This window comes from Balaenoptera ricei, chromosome 2 (assembly GCF_028023285.1).
Source record: "Balaenoptera ricei isolate mBalRic1 chromosome 2, mBalRic1.hap2, whole genome shotgun sequence".
Lineage (NCBI taxonomy): Eukaryota > Metazoa > Chordata > Mammalia > Artiodactyla > Balaenopteridae > Balaenoptera > Balaenoptera ricei.
Window position 1 is genome coordinate 157,981,162 of NC_082640.1, and position 12,822 is coordinate 157,993,983.

The 12,822-nt window shown below is 40.3% G+C and overlaps 1 protein-coding gene across 4 annotated transcripts in view; it reads left to right on the plus strand.

Annotated features, from left to right (window-relative positions):
* The window catches only part of RGS6 (regulator of G protein signaling 6), a 582,944-nt gene that overhangs the window by 19,458 nt on the left and 550,664 nt on the right, over positions 1-12,822 (plus strand). For all 4 annotated transcript variants that reach the window (XM_059914558.1, XM_059914555.1, XM_059914557.1 and 1 more), the window contains exon 2: positions 10,608-10,711. In XM_059914558.1, the coding sequence (XP_059770541.1) occupies positions 10,628-10,711 (84 nt within the window). In that variant the 5' untranslated portion in view covers positions 10,608-10,627. The remainder of the gene's footprint in view (positions 1-10,607; positions 10,712-12,822) is intronic.

Consider the following 12,822-nt stretch of genomic DNA (forward strand, 5'->3'; position numbering starts at 1 on the left):
GTTTAGGGTGGAGGAATCAATTGCCAAAGGCCACACAGCAGCCTTGGTGTGGCCAGAGCTGAGATGCGATTCCTGGTCTGACTTCAAAGCCCCTCCCTTTTCCACATCATGGAGGTCCTTCCTACCTGCCCTGCTCAGCATCATTATCTGCTGGACCCTAGGCTTTGCTTGCTAAGGGGCTGGCATTACAAAGGAAAACAGCTGGCATTTGTTGTAACTGAAGCTACAAATGCAATGTAAGTTTGGAGTGAATTGCAGTCCTGACTTTCAAAAGATTTACTAATCAGAGTTTGAGTCATAGATGCTCAATTGTTCTGTTATTCACCGGGTCCCTCCTCACTATACTTTCCACCCTCCCACATATTCCTTCTGATCTAAATTGCTTTCCAAAAGTGGATTCCTGAGTTCAGGGCTGGTCCATGTCAATACACCCTGGGGGAAATCTTCATGTGTGATTCCATCTCTAGGTCTTTGTTGATAAAGAGCCTTCTTTGCTGAGCAGTTTTAATGGCTTGTTAACCAGATGAGTGTTCTAGACGGAGTACACTGCATCTTAGTGAAATCTTATCAGTTCTGTCATTCATTAAAAATATTAAGAATCTGCCTGCCAATGCAGGAGACACTGGTTCGAGCCCTGGTCCGGAAAGATCCCACATGCCGTGGTGCAGCTAAGCCCGCGAGCCACAGCTACTGAGCCTGTGCGCCACAACTACTGAAGCCCATGCGCGTAGAGCCCGTGCTCTGCAACAAGAGAAGCCACCGCAATGAGAAGCCTGCGCACCACAGCGAAGAGTAGCCCCCGCTCGCCGCAACTAGAGAAAGCCCGCATGCAGCAACAAAGACCCAATGTAGTCAAAAATAAATAAATTAATAAATTAATTAATTAAAAAAAAAGTTTGAGTACCTTCTAGGTGCCAGGAATAGAGCGGTAAACCCCACCAACAAAGACTCTGCCCAGGCAGAACTGGCTCTCTAGCAGTGGAGGTCCCTGATAAACAAGTGAGCAAAGTCATATGAATTCAGCTAGGTGCAAATCCCTGTTATTTCACTCTCCACATTTGACTGTCTTCCACTTAATCTCCTTGAGATCAGATCATCGTCATGTGTTTTTCCTCCCGGGTGTCTACCACTTCTGCGGCTTCAGATGTTCATACCTGTGTTGGGACCCAGGCTGGAAGGGCCTCTTCTGCCTCCCCCAGACTCCTGTTCATCCTTCTGCTTTGATCGTAGTTGCCGCCTCTTCCTGCTCTGTGCTGTCATAACTGAGCACCCACATATTAGTGTCCTACATTTTTGGACATGTGTCACCCCTCCTGGACTCTGAACATTTTAAGGAGAGACGATCTGTGTCTGATTTATCTTTATATCTCCAGCACAAAGCATGGAGCTTTGTGCAATTGGATTCTCAGTGTTTGCTCCAAGATTAAACGTTGAGTCCCACGGCACCTAGTGGTGGGTGGTAGTATTACAGGAATTGCTCCACGGGGAGGGATGCTGAATCTGGGAGGGGATGCTCTAGCTTACCAGTTTGGTGATTCTTTGAGAAGTTAAACATGAACATCGTCATGATTAGAGGAGAAGAGCTAGCATATAAGCAGTGATGATGGAAGAGAGGTGGCATGGAACATTCTGGTGAGTCTCTGAAGAAAAGTTAGAAATGTGAAATTCTGAGGTTCTAGGACGGAGCTGGAATACTAAGGATGTATAGCTAATGTCCACTGGGGCTATGGCTTGACCTGGTTCCAACAGCTAGTTAGTTGCAGATCAGGTGGGGGATCCAGGCTTCTCAGTTCAGAGGGTTTTCAACTATGCTGGGACTGTGGTTTGTGACAGATAAGGAAACAAAGGCACAGAGACGTGAAGTAACTTGCCTCAGACCACACAGCTAGTGAGTGGAGCCTGGATTGAGACATAGAGACATAGATCTGTCTGATGAGAGAGGCCAGCTTGTCGCCACTAAGCTATCATGTCTCGGAGATTGTGAAATGCGTGGTTGTAACACATTTGCAGTTTTCCTCTTCTGTTAGTTGAAAGCGACTAGAGAAAAATATTATTACTAACGTGTTTTCTTTCTATTGAAATGTAGTTGTGTGTTTTCAGAAAAACATTCACAAATATTAAAAGTCCCTATATTATTTACTGTACGTATATACATGTATATCTAAGTAACCTAAAGAAGGTTTTGTTTTTCTCCACCACTAAATTTAAAGTACTCCTACTTCATTTTTATTGTACTTCATTTAAAAATAAATATTTATACTATGTTGTAGTGAATGAAAATCTAGTTCTTTAATTTTAGGAACCCAGCTCTATAGTCAATGATTTAATTAGAACATCCTTACCTGTGTAGGTTTCACATCTAGTACTCTCTAACATCTGTTGACATGTAGACTAGAAAGTGGTTGCATCACTATTTTAGAAATGCTTCTTTCTAGACACAGAAAAGTTAAATGACTCGTCTGAATTTCAAAACGAGTTAATAGAGGAACCAAAAATAGAAGCTTTTCTACTACATATTAGACTCACTAAAGTTCCAAACATAGAGGCTATGTACATTTACTGAGCAGTCTAAAGTCCAGAGCCTGGGACACCAGCCTGTTTTAACACACAGGAATGTTGCTCTTGGGGGTGGAGGGGTGGCCAGGGAAAGGCGAAAGGAGGGCTGACACGATTGTTTCACGATTGTTTCATTTCCAAACTTGCTATTATTGCACAGTTTTCTGGGTGGAAGATAATATGCTCATTAAAGTGAAAGTGTTCGTTTTAAAATAAAGCAATAGAAACCCGAGATGACTCTGTTACGCAGATAAATGAGATACATAAATGGGCTCAGATTTTGTTTTTCATGCTGTGTCATATTCTGTGTTCAGGCAAAAGAGTAGGTAAATAAGTAGTTGTTGAAAAATGAAACAGTGTGTTGTTCATTTAACTTTAAAAGCTACTGATTAGAATAATAATGAGTGTTTTCATGTAGTACAATATTCATAGAAATACTGATATTACAGTGGGTAGAGATAATAGAATGATGCTCTTTATTTCTGCTTGTAATCTAACTTTTAAAATGCACCCTGATTCATAAATGATGAAGAAAACAAGCAACATTATTCAAATGGGATACTTGGGGCAATTAAATTCTTAGCTTAAATTATAAATTCCTATCTCTTCCCCATCTTCTGCCGAAATTTGTTTTTACAGGATGACCTTTGGTACCAACTTATTTTATAATAAAATGTTTCCTGAGTTTTTATTTTAAATTGAAATGGCCTTTTCTGTCAAGTATGGTATTTATAGAGGTTTCTTTGATGAAAAGCCTCTGAATTTTGTGCAAATAACCCAGGCAGGCTCTTAGATTAGTGATAACATTTGTATAGGACTTTAATGGCTTTATATAATACTTTACACTCGATTTATTTGACCCTTACCTGTGAGTACTCACTGGAATTCACATTTTACTGATGAGAGTAATGTAGGGGAAGGTGACTTGGCATGGTTCTGGGCACATAACAGGCATTCAACATGTTCACTTTAAAAGGAAAGTAACAAAGGGAACCCAACAGGTTATTTAACTTGTTCGAGGTCACCCAGCAAATACTGCATCATACCAAGAATTGAACTTGCTTCTTTAACTCAAAAATTCCATATGCTGTCATTGTCTCACTGCTGTCTTTTCAGGCTGTTAAAAAAAAAAAGGTCAAATTAGAAAAATTCATTCTTCTTAATTGAGATGAAATTCACATAACTTAAAATTAATTTTAAAACATACATTTCAGTGGCATTTAATACATTCACAATGTTCTGCAGACATCACCTCTATCTAGTTCAAAAATGTTTTCCTCATCCCTAAAGGAGACCCCATATCCATTAAGCAGCCATTCCATTCCCTCCTCCCACCCCAGCTGCTGGTAACTACGAATCTGCTCTCTGTCTCTATAGATTTCCCTATTCTAGATATTTCGTGTAAATGGAATTGTACAATATAGGACTGTCTTAGTCCACTCAGGCTGCTATAATAGAATACCGTAGACTGAGTGGCTTATAAACAATAGAGATTAATTTCTCACCATTCTAGAGACTGGGAAGTCCAAGATCAAGGCTTAAGCAGATTTGGTGTGTGGTGAGAACCCACTTCCTCGTTCATAGATGGCTTTCTTCTCACTGTGTCCTCACATGGTAGAAGGGAGCTCTCTGGGATCTCTTTCATAAGGACACAAATCCCAGTCATGAGGGCTCTGCCCTCATGATCTAATCAAATCCCAAAGGCTCTACCTCCTAATACCATCAGATTTGGGGTTAGGATTTCAACATATAAATTTTAAGGGGACATAAATATTCAGTCCTTAGCAGTGACCTTTTATGTCTGGTTTCTTTTACTTAGTATAATGTTTTCAAGGTTGATCTATATTGTAACGTGTATCAGTACTTTATTACTTTGTTTTTTAAAAATCTTTATTGGAGTATAATTGCTTTACAATGGTGTGTACAAAATACAGGTCTTTTGTCTCCTTAGGTAGGTTTATTCCTAGATATTTTATTCTTTTTGTTGCAGTGGTAAATGGGAGTGTTTTCTTAATTTCACTTTCAGATTTTTCATCATTAGTGTATAGGAATGCAAGAGATTTCTGTGCATTAATTTTGTATCCTGCCACTTTACCAAATTCATTGATTTGCTCTAGTAGTTTTCTGGTAGCATCTTTAGGATTCTCTATGTATAGTATCATGTCATCTGCAAACAGTGACAACTTTACTTCTTCTTTTCCGATTTGGATTCCTTTTATTTGTTTTTCTTCTCTGATTGCTGTGGCTAAAACTTCCAAAACTATGTTGAATAATAGTGGTGAGAGTGGACAACCTTGTCTCGTTCCTGATCTTAGTGGAAATGGTTTCAGTTTTTCACCATTGAGGACAATGTTGGCTGTGGGTTTGTCATATATGGCCTTTATTATGTTGAGGAAAGTTCCCTCTATGCCTACTTTCTGGAGGGTTTTTATCATAAATGGGTATTGAATTTTGTTGAAAGCTTTCTCTGCATCTATTGAGATAATCATATGGTTTTTATTCTTCAATTTGTTAATATGGTGTATCACATTGATTGAATTGCATATATTGAAGAATCCTTGCATTCCTGGGATAAACCCCACTTGATCATGATATATGATCCTTTTAATGTGCTGTTGGATTGTGTTTGCTAGTATTTTGTTGAGGATTTTTGCATCTATGTTCATCAGTGATATTGGCCTGTAGTTTTCTTTCTTTGTGACATCTTTGTCTGGTTTTGGTATCAGGGTGATGGTGGCCTCATAGAATGAGTTTGGGAGTGTTCCTCCCTCTGCTATATTTTGGAAGAGTTTGAGAAGGATAGGTGTTAGCTCTTCTCTAAATGTTTGATAGAATTCACCTGTGAAGCCATCTGGTCCTGGACTTTTGTTTGTTGGAAGATTTTTAATCACAGTTTGAATTTCAGTGCTTGTGATTGGTGTGTTCATATTTTCTATTTCTTCCTGGTTCAGTCTCGGAAGGTTGTGCATTTCTAAGAATTTGTCCATTTCTTCCAGGTTGTCCATTTTATTGGCATATAGTTGCTTGTAGTAATCTCTCATGATCCTTTGTACTTCTGCAGTGTCAGTTGTTACTTCTCCTGTTTCATTTCTAATTCTATTGATTTGAGTCTTCTCCCTGTTTTTCTTGATGAGTCTGGCTAATGGTTTATCAATTTTGTTTATCTTCTCAAAGAATCAGCTTTTAGTTTTATTGATCTTTGCTATCGTTTCCTTCATTTCTTTTTCATTTATTTCTGATCTGGTCTTTATGATTTCTTTCCTTCTGCTAATTTTGGAGGGTTTTTTTGTTCTTCTTTCTCTAATTGCTTTAGATGTAAGGTTAGGGTGTTTATTTGAGATGTTTCTTGTTTCTTAAGGTGGGATTGTACTGCTATAAACTTTCTTCTTAGAACTGCTTTTGCTGCATCCCATACGTTTTGGGTCATCATGTTTTCATTATCATTTGTTTCTAGGTATTTTTTGATTTCCTCTTTGATTTCTTCAGTGATCTCTTGGTTATTAAGTAGTATATTGTTTAGCCTCCATGTGTTTGTATTATTTACAGATTTTTTCCTGTAATTGATATGTAGTCTCATAGCGTTGTGGTCGGAAAAAATACTTGATATGATTTCAATTTTCTTAAATTTACCAAGGCTTGATTTGTGATCCAAGATATGATCTATCCTGGAGAATGTTCCATGAGCACTTGAGAAGAATGTGTATTCTGTTGTTTTTGGGTGGAATATCCTATAAATATCAATTAAGTCCATCTTGTTTAATGTATCATTTAAAGCTTGTTTCCTTATTTATTTTCATTTTGGATGATCTGTCCGTTGGTGAAAGTGGGGTGTTAAAGTCCCCTACTATGATTGTGTTACTGTTGATTTCCCCTTTTATGGCTGTTAGTATTTGCCTTATGTATTGAGGTGCTCCTATGTTGGGTGCATAAATATTTACAATTGTTATATCTTCTTCTTGGATTGATCCCTTGATCATTATGCAGTGTCCTTCTTTGTCTCTTGTAATTGTCTTTGTTTTAAAGTCCGTTTTGTCTGATATGAGAATTGCTACTCCAGCTTTCTTTTGATTTCCATTTCCATGGAATATCTTTTTCCATCCGCTCACTTTCAGTCTGTATATGTCCCTAGGTCTGAAGTGGGTCTCTTGTGGACAGTATATGTACAGGTCTTGTTTTTGTATGCATTCAGCCAATCTATGTCTTTTGGTGGGAGCATTTAATCCATTTACATTTAAGGTAATTATCAATATGTATGTTCCTATTACCATTTTCTTAATTGTTTTGGGTTTGTTATTGTAGGTCTTTTCCTTCTCTTGTGTTTCCTGCCTAGAGAAGTTCCTTTAGCATTTGTTGTAAAGGTGGTTTGGTGGTGCTGAGTTCTCTTAACTTTTGCTTGTCTGTAAAGGTTTTAATTCTCTGTCAAATCTGAATGAGATCCTTGCTGGGTAGAGTAATCTTTGTTGTAGGTTTTTCTCCTTAAATACTTTAAGTATGTCCTGCCACTCCCTTCTGGCTTGCAGAGTTTCTGCTGAAAGATCAGCTGGTAACCTTATGGGGATTCCCTTGTGTGTTTTTTGTTGTTTTTCCCTTGCTGCTTTTAATATTTGTTCTTTGTATTTAATTTTTGATAGTTTGATTAATATGTGTCTTGGCATGTTTCTCCTTGGGTTTATTCTGTATTGGACTCTCTGTGCTTCCTGGACTTGAATAACTATTTCCTTTCCCATATTAGGGAAGTTTTCAACTATAATATCTTCAAATATTTTCTCAGTTTCTTTATTTTTCTCTTCTTCTTCTGGGACCCCTATAATTTGAATGTTGGTGCGTTTAATGTTGTCTGAGAGGTCTCTGAGACTGTTCTCAATTCTTTTCATTCTTTTTTCTTTATTCTGCTCTGCAGTAGTTGTTTCCACTATTTTATCTTCCAGGTTACTGTTCCGTTCTTCTGCCTCAGTTATTCTTCTATTGATCCCTTCTAGAGAATTTTAAATTTCATTTATTGTGTTGTTCATCACTGTTTGTTTGCTCTTTAGTTCTTATAGGTCCTTGTTAAACGTTTCTTGTATTTTCTCCCTTCTATTTCCAAGAGTTTGGATCAACTTTACTATTATTATTCTGAATTCTTTTTCAGGTAGACTGCCTATTTCCTCTTCATTTGTTAGGTCTGGTGGGATTTTGCCTTGCTCCTTCATCTGCTGTGTGTTTCTCTGTCTTCTCATTTTGCTTAAATTACTGTGTTTGGGGTCTCCTTTTCACAGGCTGCAGGTTCGTAGTTCCCGTTGTTTTTGGTGTCTGTCCCCAGTGGCTAAGGTTGGTTCATTGGGTTGTGTAGGCTTCCTGGTGGAGGGGACCTAGTGCCTGTGTTCTGGTGGATGAGGCTGGATCTTGTCTTTCTGGTGGGCAGGTCCACGTCTGGTGGTGTGTTTTGGGGTGTCTGTGGCCTTATTATGGGTTTAGGCAGCCTCTGTGCTAATGGATGGGGTTGTGTTCCTGTCTTGCTAGTTGTTTGGCATAGGGTTTCCAGCACTGTAGCTTGCTGGTCATTGAGTGGAGCTGGGTCTTGGCGTTGAGATGGAGATCTCTGGGAGATTTTCGCCGTTTGCTATTACGTGGAACTGGGAGGTCTCTTGTGGACCAGTGTTCTGAACTTGGCTCTCCCACCTCAGAAGCACAGCCCTGATGCCTGGCTGGAGCACCAAGAGCCTGTCCTCTACATGGCTCAGAGTAAAAGGGAGAAAAAAAAGAAAGAAAGAAAGAAGAAGATAAAATAGAATAAAGTAAAATACAGTTATTAAAATAAAAAATAATTATTAAAAAAATTTTTTAAAAAGTAATAAAAAAAAAAGAAAGAAAGAAGAGAGCAACCAAACCAAAAAATAAATCCACCAATGATAACAAGTGCTAAAATCTATACTTTAAAAAAAAATTTAAAAAACGGACAGACAGAACCCTAGGACAAATGGTAAAAGCAAAGCTATACAGACAAAATCACACACAGAAGCATACACATACACACTCACAAAAAGGGAAAAAGGGAAAAAAAAATATATATCATTGCTCCCAAAGTCCACTTCCTCAATTTGGGATGATTCGTTGTCTATTCAGGTATTCCACAGATGCAGGTACATCAAGTTGTGGAGCTTCAATCTGCTGCTTCTGAGGCTGCTGGGAGAGATTTCCCTTTCTCTTCTTTGCTCGCACACAGCTCCTGGGGTTCAGCTTTGGATTTGGCCCTGCCTCTGCGTGTAGGTCGCCTGAGGGCATCTGTTCTTCGCTCAGACAGGACGGGGTTAAAGGAGCAGCTGCTTCGGGGGCTCTGGCTCAGGCCGGCAGGAGGGAGGGGTACGGAGGAGGCGGGGCGAGCCTGCGGCGGCAGAGGCCGGCGTGACGTTGCACCAGCCTGAGGCGCGCCGTGCGTTCTCCCCAGGGAAGTTGTCCCCGTATCACGGGAGCCTGGCCGTGGCGGGCTGCACAGGCTCCCGGGAGGGGCGGTGTGGAGAGTGACCTGTGCTCGCACACGGGCTTCTTGGTGGTGGTAGCAGCAGCCTTAGCGTCTCCTGCCCGCCTCTGGGGTCCGCGCTGATAGCCGCGGCTCGCGCCTGTTTCTGGAGTTCGTTTAGGCGGCGCTCTGAATCCCCTCTCCTCGCGCACCCGGAAACAATGGTCTCTTGCCTCTCCGGCAGCTGCAGACTTTTTCCCGGTCTCCCTCCCGGCTAGCTGTGGCGCACTAGCCCCTTCAGGCTTTGTTCACGCAGCCAACCCCAGTCCTCTCCCTGGGATCCGACCGAAGCCTGAGCCTCAGCTCCCAGCCCCGCCCGCCCCGGCGGCTGAGCAGACAAGCCCCTCGGGCTGGTGAGTGCTGCTCGGCGCCGCTCCTCTGTGCGGAATCTCCCCGCTTTGCCCTCCGCACCCCTGTGGCTGCGCTCTCCTCCGTGGCGCCGAAGCTTCCCCCCTCCGCCACCCGCAGTCTCCGCCAGAGAAGGGGCTTCTAGTGTGTGGAAACCTTTCCTCCTTCACAGCTCCCTCCCACTGGTGCAGGTCCCGCCCCTATTCTTTTTTTTCTCTGTATTTTCTTTTTTCTTTTGCCCTACCCAGGTATGTGGGAAGTTTTTTGCCTTTTGGGAGGTCTGAGGTCTTCTGCCAGCATTCAGTAGGTGTTCTGTAGGAGTTGTTCCACATGTAGATGTATTTCTGATGTATCTGTGGGGAGGAAGGTGATCTCCACGTCTTACTCTTCCGCCATCTTGAAGCTCCCCCCAGTACTTTATTACTTTGGATGGCTGAATTACATTCCATGGTAGAGATAGACCGTATTTTTTTTAGCCATTCATCAGTTGATGGACATTGAGTTATTTCCATTTTTCGGTGAATAGTGCTGCTCTGACAGACATTAGTGTTCAAATATTGGTTTGAATACCTGTTTTTAGTTATTAAGAGTAGAATTGCAAGGTTATATGGTAAATTCTATTCTGTGGTAAATTCTAACTTTTTGAGGAGCCAGCAAAATGTTTTCCATGGTGACTGAACCGTTTTATATTCCTACCAACAATGTACAAGCGTTCTGATTTCCCTACCTCCTTGCCAATGCTTAGTTGAGTTAAAAAAATTATTATAACCATCCTAGTGGGTATAAAGTGGTATCTCCTTGTGGTTTTGATTTGCAATTCCTTGATAAAATATTCATATTTTAATGCATAGAATTAATCATAAAATGAGCTTTGGTAAGACAAAATCAACATGAAAATGAGTGGCTTCATCTATCTCCAGGAGATTATTTAAGATTGGTGTATGATCTCCCCTAAAGTGCATGATTCTGGGCGGAAAATTTAAAAAAAACACATGTTGCTTTGGAATTAGAAGAATGTATGTGGATAATAAGACTACAGTTATCCCCAACTTAAAAAAATACTGCTTAAAGCAATGAGGAAAAAAAAGAAATTACATCACGTTTTGTTTCCATGCCACCTGACAAAAGATAACTTAGTTCTTTGCGTGGCATGTCTTTGTGTAATTCTTTCCTCTCTTAACGGTCTGTTTATTTATTTTTGCAGTGTGAGTGAAGACACCCAGGATGGCTCAGGGATCCGGGGATCAAAGAACAGTGGGGATTGCAGACCCAGAGGAGAGTTCTCCAAATATGATAGTCTACCGCAAAGTAAGGCATCTGGTTAAACGCTGGGGGCGCTGCCGTGTACGTGTCTGTGTTCTGTGTAGGGTTGACTGACGGTTGATAGCTCCGCAAATGTTTTCTGCCTAAACGGCCTTGACTGTTAAATGAATAATTTTCTTCGCATATCCTCTGATTCCCCAATTTTAAAATTCAAGGAAGTTAGGTCTTGTCATCCTTGGTATTGAACACTTGAAAATCACTATATGGCTTAGTTTTCTTTAAACCAAAGATTGCCTGAACAATGCAGATAGACACGTGTTGTCCTTTTGCGTAAAGGCCTTAGTGTAACATTAATTAATCGAATGTTCTTCAAACCCATAGTACAGATAAGATCTGGTCTAGACACTGTGGGAGGGACACAGAGGTGTGTATGTATTAAATGGTTTACAGCTGGTAGGAGACATAAGATGTACACAAATAACTGTTATAGCATCCAAGTGTTAATTTCTGAAAGAGAAGTAGAGTGTTACATAATCTCAGAGGAGGGGGCGATTACTTCCAGCCTCCGAGATCTGGGATGGGCTGTGGAGGAGAGGCCTTTGAACTCAGTTTTAAAGGATCTGTAGGATTCCCTTCTGTGGAAAGCAGAAGTGAAGAGCAATGTTCCAGGCAATGAGATGCATTCAGCAAAGGCAAAGAGCTAGAGGAAGTGAAGGGCAACCAGAACCAGTTAGCTTGGGCAGAGGATGAATTACAAGTAATTGGAGTAAATGGAGGAGAGACTTGGGGAAGACAGTCTGGGATGGAGCCAGATTTTAGAATGTTGAGTCATAGGCAATTTAATCATCAAAAACGTTAGTGCTGGGAGTTGTAAGATCAACATTTCTTTGGGATTATGAGCCTTGTGCCAGTGTGCCAAGTGGACTATTATCGAGGGTGGGTTGGAGGCTTTGGTGGGGTGCTTCTGTGTCTGTGAGAAAGGTATGGAGGACCCTAATCTAGCAGGGAAAATGCCCCTCAGAAATGAGCAGGACTGAGCAGAGGGATTAAAGAGTCTGAATTAACAATGACTTGGAAACGGAATGAATATGAAATCAGAAGGTGAATAGAGGTTCAAAGATAACTGGGTTTTTGACCTTTGGGTGATAGAAAGGCATTGGTGCTATTAATTCAAATAGGAATATTGGGAAGCATATGTTTTAAAGGAAGGAAATATGGTACATAAGTTTTATTTGTGCATTGCTGAATTTGAGGAAACAGTAGCTGCTTCTCATACACCTTTTTGATGTCTGCACGTTTGTAAAAATGTAGCCTAACTGTATCATATATTAATAAGGAAAATGAGTTCATCTCGTTCATTTCACTAAGTATTTGAGTTGTCTGCTGAGTTCTGTGTATTCTGCAAGATTCTGTGTTCTATCTATGTTAATCATATGTGCAGTGTTGAACTAGATATTCCTGGATGATCAATATGGTGAATTTTTCTTTTTTCCTTGTAAAAACAGAGCTCTCAAACTAATCTTGCTTATAGTACCAAATTCCTTAATCCTTTGCTTTGAAAAAGAAGGCTTAGATAACCCATCCCTAAGACAGATATTTATTAAGTTGTAGTAAAGAAAAAAGAGATTAGTGGGGCTAACCAAGTTGTGAGGAATATAGAATAATATAGAGATGTTTATTCATTACCTTCTTAACCCACCTGAAACTAGGAGACCCTCTGCCAAGCTCATAGGAACATGGGGTTTGGGGTCAGATCTGGGTTAAAATTGCAACTCCGCCACTTCCTAGTGGTGTGACCTGGAGTCGGTTATTTAACTTCTGTGAGTCTCTGTTTCTTCATCCAGCAAAGGGGGAAAAGGTGGGAGAAAGGATAGTACCTCCAGGAGTTATTGTGAAGATTCATTTGGATAAGGTAATTAAAGCATCTTACATCCTGCTTGGCATAGAGGTGGTCCATGATTAATGCTTCTTTTTCTTTTATCTTTTGGTCTTGTAGCGATAGTAACACTTGGAGAGGAAGTAAATTATAAAATGTATAAATGTTGATGCTGTTAATAAGGTGATTAAAGTGCATTCACACAGTGAGTTGCTTTTTATGACACAGGAAAACAATGCAGATATTTTTATATTATTCAGGAGATTGCAAATTAATGGAT